Source organism: Phasianus colchicus, chromosome 10 (assembly GCF_987193195.1).
Source record: "Phasianus colchicus chromosome 10, bPhaCol1.hap1.1, whole genome shotgun sequence".
Classification (NCBI taxonomy): domain Eukaryota; kingdom Metazoa; phylum Chordata; class Aves; order Galliformes; family Phasianidae; genus Phasianus; species Phasianus colchicus.
Genome location: NC_143445.1, coordinates 71,587 through 79,183, shown reverse-complemented (window position 1 = coordinate 79,183; position 7,597 = coordinate 71,587). Strand labels below are relative to the sequence as shown.

General features: G+C 56.9%; 1 protein-coding gene and 1 long non-coding RNA gene across 3 annotated transcripts; both read left to right on the top strand.

Annotated features, from left to right (window-relative positions):
- Nucleotides 1–255: 255 nt before the first annotated feature.
- Nucleotides 256–3,172, top strand: LOC149916492 (uncharacterized). Of its 2 annotated transcripts, none has more exons than XM_090146913.1 (6): nucleotides 256–363; nucleotides 639–762; nucleotides 1,022–1,084; nucleotides 1,338–1,424; nucleotides 1,668–1,724; nucleotides 1,824–3,172. In XM_090146913.1, the coding sequence occupies exons 1-6, from the start codon at nucleotides 310–312 to the stop codon at nucleotides 2,954–2,956; spliced, it is 1,518 nt and encodes a 505-aa protein (XP_090003039.1). In that variant the 5' UTR covers nucleotides 256–309; the 3' UTR covers nucleotides 2,957–3,172. The 2 variants fall into 2 exon arrangements, with proteins under 2 accessions (XP_090003039.1, XP_090003038.1); XM_090146912.1 differs by having other exon boundaries at nucleotides 1,665–1,724.
- A 1,557-nt stretch (nucleotides 3,173–4,729) lies between these two features.
- Nucleotides 4,730–7,536, top strand: LOC149916491 (uncharacterized). Its single transcript, XR_016469410.1, has 5 exons — nucleotides 4,730–4,895; nucleotides 5,913–6,050; nucleotides 6,186–6,375; nucleotides 6,615–6,939; nucleotides 7,222–7,536. It is a non-coding gene; the product is annotated as an uncharacterized LOC149916491 (long non-coding RNA).
- Nucleotides 7,537–7,597: the final 61 nt, after the last annotated feature.

Here is a 7,597-nt window from a genome sequence, read left to right as displayed (position 1 = left end):
GCACTTGCTGACACAAGCCATGCAGTCAGACACAAGCTGGAGCTAGGGTTGGGCAGCTCTTGCGGCCAGCTGATTTCCAGACATTGCCCTCCTCAAGAGACTGAATTGCGTGGCAGAAGAAAGGTGGGAAAATGCTTCTTCCTCACAATTTGTCACTTGTCGATACATTCTGCAGGGTTCCTGTCCAAAAGGAGAGTCTGGGGATCGAGGCAGTCTGAGGAAGAGTGAAGCCAGCTCTTTCCAAGAGCAGGGGAAGTTCCTGCGGAGAGAGCCCTCTGAACTTCAGCTTCCTCTGACACTTCACCGGTCATGTCTCAGCAAGGAGAGGACTGCTATTCCTATTTCTGCCTCGTGAGTGGAAAGGTATGGCTGGGTGTCTTTTGCTTGGTATTTCTCCTTTTTTTCTCACTTTAAGTGAAGGGCTGGGGCAGGAGGAGCCCTTCTGGTCCTTTGTGACCTCAATAAGCGGTTGGATTCTGCACTCACTGGGCTAATGATGTGGACATGGCTCAGGCTGTATTTTCCCTCAGTGGTAATTAACATCTCAGCACTCTGATATCCTATCTCTGGCACGATCTGGAAGCTCTCTGCAAACCTTGGCTGCCATCCCTGTAACATTTCTTCCTTTCTCTCTTCAGAAGCAGCGCGGCGCGGTTCCCGTCGTTTGGGAACAGCAGCCAGCAGGCTGCCAGAGATCCAACTGCGCCTTGCAGCGCACAGAGGGACGCGATGGGGACGGACCGTCCTTCCTGCCAGGCAAGAGTGAGTTTCTTCAGTCCTCTGTCATGAAGGATGGAAGGATGAATTTTGAGAATTGCTTCTGGGCGGGTGCAGTGCTGCAGGAGATGTTGAGCCACCACCCATTGGGATGCAGGAAGGAGCAGTGAGAAGTGAACTATCAGTGTGTGTTTTGGGTGTCAAAGTAGCATCTTTCTGTTTTCTGGGGGGATGTGGGCTTACTGGACAATACTTCTGCTGCTTGCTGGTGTCTGTGAAATCAACACACAGTCTGTTGTTGTAGGGACGGAGCCTGCGCGTCCATGGAATGGTGCAGGGCAAGGAGGGAAACGGAAAGCCTCCGCTGGTAAGAAGCTCTTGTCAGCTGTGGTGTGGGTACCTGCCTCTAAAGAGGGCTGCGTGAAGGGCAGTGTGTGTGAGGGAGGGGAGAGGAAAGGGCATGGCAGTTCTGTGCTGACTGCAGAAATGGCACAACATTGGAGCAGCGGAAAGGCAACTTGAAGCAACTGCTCTCGAAGACCAGAAGTTTGTGGTTGTCTGTGCTCAAACCTTCCTCCACAGAGATGCTCTTCATATCTCTGTTGTCTCCTTTCTGTCAGAAGCTGATGCAAGCTGCCTTCCAGCAAAGTGCAGCCATGTGGAAAGCCAGGGGAGGAGCACAGAGTGTGGCACAGCACCCAAGAGAGGTACAGACGCACAACAGGCATCTGGGTTTGGTGCGCTGCATTTCTAGTTAGGCTTTCTGCCTGTTCTTTCCTGGGACTGATCTCATTGCATGTTGCTTTGGGTCTTAATCCCTGGGCTTTGCAGTTATCTTTGCTGTCCTGATTTGTAATGGGAACCCAATGTTCACCCGACATTCCTTAACGTGAACATGGTATGGGAGAGCTGGCATTGAGCCTTTGGGATTTTCTTGCTTTTCCCAGCAGTGATGGATGTGCCGGAGGACATCACGGACATTCAGGGTTTGCTCTCTTGGATCAATGGTGAGTTTGGGGGCTGCAGAGCCCACAGGCACATATTTGCACCGAGTGGGTGTGGGAAGGTTATCATCACCATTCTGAGGGATGTTCTTGCTTTTCCAGAGGTGGCAAGAGCTGTTGAGGTCCCCCATGAGAAGCACAGCAGCCCTGCCCCAGAATGCCTCATTGCTGAGCTCCCTGACGAGCCCAGGGACAGCAGAGAGCTCAGCACGGAGGCACAGGCTGCCACCAGGACCCCCACCGACCCCTTCTGGGGGCTTCCACCATCCCCTGGGTTCCTGCCTGAGCTGCAGTGTGGGTTGTCGCAGCTGCGCCCCGTCGTGCCACCAGCAAGTGCCCGGCTCAGGCCACGGCCGATCACCCTGGCTGTCAGCACACCTCCCAAAGCAACCCAAAGCACACAGCCCATCAAGGAGGTGCAGCACAGGCAGCCCCAGGAGGTTCCGGCAGAAAAGAAGAACAGGGGCAGCACCAAGCGGGCCAAGCGCCCTGCGCCTGCTGGCACCTCCCAGAAAGGGGAGAGCTCCCAGCAAGAGCAGCCCAGCAGCAGCGCCCCAGCCAAGAAAAGGAAGCTGCCGCCGTGCAAAGAAAGAAGAGAAAGACAAGGCTGCAAACACCTGGGCCAAGTGAAGCTGTGTGGGGCCAGCGCAGGAGCCAGCGGCAGCGGGCAAGCGGGCACTGCCAGCGAGCTGCGCGTGCACTTGTGCGAATCCATCCAGGCCGTGCACCCGCTGGGGCAGAGGGTGACTGCGGTGGGGCCGGTGCGCCAGCCACCCTCTGTGCAGCCCCAGCCTATGGCTGGCGCTGGCCCCGCCACCCCCCGGCCCCAAACTGGCGGCATGGACTGGGCAGCGCCGGCACCTCCAGGCGGCACGGCACGAGAGGAGGGCACCGCCAAGAAGACGGCGCCGAGCTGCCCGCGCCCGTCCTTGCGGAGGATCTCATCGCTGCCAAGGGACCCACCGTCACAGCGGCACAAACCGCAGCCTCGGCCACGGCGCCCCGTGGAATTTGTGCCCTCCGCGGGGCCCCGGCTGTGTGGCGGCGTGGCACCTGCAGTGCTGGAGGAGTCGCTGCCCATCACAGCCGAGCAGCGGCCCAAGCGGGAGCACTTGAAGAAGCTGGCCCAGGAGGAGCGGCAGTGGGCGGCCCAGCAGATGAAGATCGGCCCCGTGCAGTTCCTGCTGCAGCGGGAGATAGACATGGCCATAGCTGACCGGTACGGCTACCCGTAACCCTGTGCTCCTCGCCGGCCCCGCAGCACCAGGCGGCAGCCGCAGCGTTCCAGGGGCACCACCAGCAGCCCCATCCCTCCTTTCCAGAACTCCAGAACCCAAAGGCAGCAGTGCGGTGGGATGGGACGTTGTCTGGGCGCTCAGCTGTGGTGGGATGGGAATTGTAGGATTACTGTCGTTTCTGTTTCTCGTTGTATTCTCGGATAGGATATTAAAAGCTCTGTGTTTGTGTTTTGCTACATCCCTCTGCCTGCGGTCATTTGTGCTGTGTCACAGCCTCCCAGCTCCCCACGCCCACCTCCGGGGCAGGATGGGGCACTGCAGATGGCCTCGGTGTCCCTCAGCTGCCACCAGCAGCCCCAGCCCTCCTCTCTTCCTGCAGTCCTTTGTGCAGCGGGATGCAGTGGGCCTTTCACGCAGCTCGCCTGCGCTGCCCAGCACCGTGAATTGCCGTGGGGATGGGCAGCAGGCAGGGCACGGGAGGATGGAGGGGAATCGCATCGGGTCACCGTGGCCAGCAAAGACTCTGGCAGCGGCAGCAGGGGCAGTTCTCATGGAGGGGGGAAGCAGGGGTGGCTGGGCCTGCCGTGCAGACGGACAGACAGGCATCAAGACACCTCCCACGTCACGGCTCTTCTGCCCCCACACTGTTTGGCTCCTGGCAGTTTTGTTTGCAGACGGAGACCCGGCCAAGTCTGTACACCCAGAGCAGGATTTTCCAGCCGGTGGCTGCTCACGAGTGCCGTCCCCCAGGGCTGGGGACTCGGGCCACTCCTACTGAACACCTTTATCAGTGACCTTGAGCAGGGCATTGAGTGCACCCTCAGTGCATTCACAGACGGCACCGAGTTCAGAGGGAGCACTGCTCTGCCAACCTGAGCAGTTCTGTGCTTCTACGCTTCTACGCTGCCATATCCATTCCAAATCCATCCCGTACCCAGAGCCCAGCCCATATATATCCCATTTCCCGATATCCCATCCCATAACCATCCCATATCCATATTCCCGCACCCCACATCCCAATCCCACATCCAGTATCCCACATCCCAACCCCACATCCTATATCCCATTTCCTAATCCCACATCGCAATCCCACATCCAACATCTGAACCCCACATCCAACATCCCACATCCCAACCCCACATCCTATATCCCATTTCCTAATCCCACATCGCAATCCCACATCCAACATCCGAACCCCACATCCAACATCCTACATCCCAACCCCACATCCTATATCCCATTTCCCAATCCCACATGGCAATCCCACATCCAACATCCCAACCCCACATTCCAACCTCACATCCAACATCCCAACTCCACATCCCAAACCTATGTCCTATATCCCACATCCCAACCCCACATCCTATATCCCACATCCTGTATCCCACATCCCAATCCCAATTTCAAATCTCATTCCCCATCCCTCATCCCAACCCCATCTCACACCTGTCAATCCCAATCCCTCATCCCAAATCCCGATCCTAATCCCAATCCCAATCCCATCCCCTACAGCAATGGGGAACACTTCGAGCCCCGCCCCCACCGCAGCTCCGTCCCGTCCCCGGCCTCTCATTGGTCAGGGGCAGTTCCGGCTTGTCGCACCATCTCATTGGTCAGCCGAAGCTCCGTCCCGCCTCCGAGCTCTCATTGGTCAGGGGCAGTTCCGGCTCATTCGTGCCTCTCATTGGTCAGCGGCAGCGCCGCCGGCTCCGATTGGCTGAGGCGCAGCGCGCGGGAACGACCGTCGGCAGCCGGCTCTCCCTTCGGACGGTGCCGGTCCCACAGCCGCTGCGCTCCGGAGCTGTCCGGGCAGCAGCGAGACGGAACCGCGGCACGACGGGAGCGGTGCTGAGGACAGCGGCGCCGGAGGTGCGCGGGAGAACGGCTCCGGGGAGAGGAGCCGGCAGCGCTGCTCGCGGTGCCCCCCGGGGCTGAGGTGGGCTGTGGGTGCAGAGGGCGGTGGGGGAGATCCGGGGGGATGTGGGAGTTTAGGGGCTGTGGGGATATTGGGGGGTATTGGGGGATGTGGGGTACTGCGGGGCTACAGGGGGGCATGGAGTAATGTGGGGATATTGGGGGCAGTGGGGGGTCTGTAGGGGTGGATATGGGGGGATATTGGGGGCTGTGAGGAAACAGGAAGTTCTGAGCGGAATATTGGGGATGATGGGAGCTCTGGGGGATATGGGGGTATAGAAAGCTGTGGGGGACTATAGAAGGGGTATAAGAGGATATGGAACAAGAGGGGGTGTGGGGGTGATATGGGGGACTGTGGGGGGGATCGATATGGGGCTGTGGGTGGCTATAAGGGGTGGGGGGGCTGTAGGGAGGGTTTTAGGGCTATAGGGACTCTATAGGGGGCTGTTGGGATCTCAGTGGGCTATAGGGGCGAAATGGGGCTGTAAGGGGCTATACAATTCTATTGGGGAGGTACAGGGGGTTGTGGAGGGATATAGGGAGATATGGGGCAATATGAGGGGTGTTATAGGGGGATATAGAATTATAAGGGGTGTTATAGAGGGACATAGGGTTATAAGGGTTTGTGGTGGGCTGTGAGAGGGTTTGGGGTGATAGGAGGCAGGGGGCTATAGAGAGGGATGTTGTGCTATGAGGGGTTGTGAGGGAGGCTGTGGGTGGGAAATAGGGTGGCAGTGGGAGGCTATTGGTGGGTATAGGGAGAATGGGGCTATAGGGATTATATGGGGGATATGGATTTCAAAGGGGCTGTGTGGGGCCATAGGGTGATACGGGGCTATAGGGTGGGCCATAAGGGGATGTGGGGCTAAAAGGCTGTCCCTACCTTTGTCCCCCTACCTTTGCCCCCTCCCTTTCCCCCTTCCATAGCAGGGTGAGTGAAATGCTGGTCATGAAACTTAAATCAGAATTGAAGTATTGGAATAGAATATGATTGTTTTGTGGTCTCAAATCTGAAATGTGTTTTCTTCTTGGGCTTTAGGTACAGATACTATTCAATAAGGACTTTGGAGAAGGTTTCAGTATGACGTCTCCTGATGAGGAAGAAAGAGGAATGTTTTTGGGGGACTTAATCACGAGTGGAGCTGCTGCTGAACCTCCACTTGCAACCAACAGGCAGGTGAGGATGTTGTGCATCTCAGCCTTTCCTCACTGCAAGGTACCAGTGATTCAATCTGTGCTGTGGGGTGATTTTCCTCCAGCACTTCTTCTTGTATGTGAGCACCAGGCATCCGCTGACATCTGATGGCTTTAGGCTGGGCAGACACGGGAAGCACTGCCTGCAGCAACAGCAGCTGAGCTCTGTGTGCCAGAGGAAGGAACGCGGCATCTGGAGGAGCAGGAGGAGGAGAGCCTGCGTGACTCTGCGTGTTCTGCAGGGCCGTTCCTCACTGTCTGCCACTGACAGACGTTGGGGCACTGCAGAGCCTGTTGTTGCGGAGGAGGTAAAGCGGTGTTGGTGTGTAATGCCGTTTGATCTGTGTGCATGCAGAATGTCCCCGTGTTTGTATTTCTCAGTGTTTGTGGCCCTGCTTTTGTTCAAAGGTGTCAGACCTCCGTGTGTCTTTGCTCCCCCTCCAGCCGGTTTGGAGAAGTCTCTTATTGCAAGTGTTTAAGGTGGTGAATTTTGCTAGACAGAGCGCTTGTCTAATCCAACCTCTTAACTGCAAGGTCTGTTCTGCAGGTCCTGATGATGGCACAGGCATTAAACAGCCCAGAACTCGTCGCTGGGGAGAGGCTGCGCATTGCACCGTGAAGGGAGAGATGCAGGAGGGGTTTGAACAGCGTTGTGCAGGAATGGATAACTGGTAAGAGAAGAGGTGTGTGTTCTGAGAGCAAGGGCTGTGCGGCTCATCTCTGTGTTGTCCCAGGAAATGCAAGGCAGAGCTCTCTGCTCTCTGTTCTTTCTTGCAAGGCTGCGGCCCTTCAAAGTGCGCTGTGGATGGGCGGCGCGATGACAGCCCAAGGATGGCAGCAGGAGATGCAGCGCAGCCGTCTCCAGCAGCAAGGTGCATTGGTTTGTCTTGCTTATTCTTGAACTAGAAGGTGTGTTTAGCTTCCACAGGCGGTAGCTTGATAGCATGTTTTGAAGGCTATGGGGCCCTTCCTCTGTGTTACTTGCATCCTAAGGCAGTGAAGGACTTCCTTTGCTGTGTAGGAATGGTTCCTGTGCAAGGGCATGGTCATCTGCCTGTACCAGATACTGAAGGTGATGGTTTTGTGACTGCAATTATGGAGTTGTCTTTTGAATGGCAGTTGCACCCGCTAACATGCAGCTCTTTCTGACACAGGCAGGAGGCGGGCAGCGGTACTGCAGCTCCTCTGGCAGCTTTGCAGCTAAGTTGGAAAGCAGAAGATGTGCATTTGAAAGAAGAACTCAGTTCTTGGGACGTTCCCCTGTTCTTCCCTTAGCTGTCCCCTTGCCTCAGCCCGAATTCCCTCTCCATTCCTGTAGGTTTCCCTTACATCCCCCTGGCTGCCCCTTGTTTTCCCCAAGCTTGCCCTTTCCTTTCCCGTGACAGCCCACCCATAATTCCCTCAGCGCGCCAATAACCCCCTCAGTATTTCCCTGGCAAGATCCCTGTAGGCACCCCACAGCCCCCCACAGAGCCCCATAGCCCCTACTGAACCTCCTCAGACCTGGTACTCCTCCCCCATAGCTGGCTG

What these genes read in the sequence shown, in the direction of transcription:
- LOC149916492 (XM_090146912.1), top strand. Translation starts at nt 310, where the DNA reads ATGTCTCAGCAAGGAGAGGACTGCTATTCCTATTTCTGCCTCGTGAGT. An exon ending in GAAACGGAAAGCCTCCGCTG is followed by an intron (nt 1,085 to 1,337) that starts GTAAGAAGCTCT and finishes CCTTTCTGTCAG; the next exon opens with AAGCTGATGCAAGCTGCCTT. An exon ending in TTTGCTCTCTTGGATCAATG is followed by an intron (nt 1,725 to 1,823) that starts GTGAGTTTGGGG and finishes TTGCTTTTCCAG; the next exon opens with AGGTGGCAAGAGCTGTTGAG.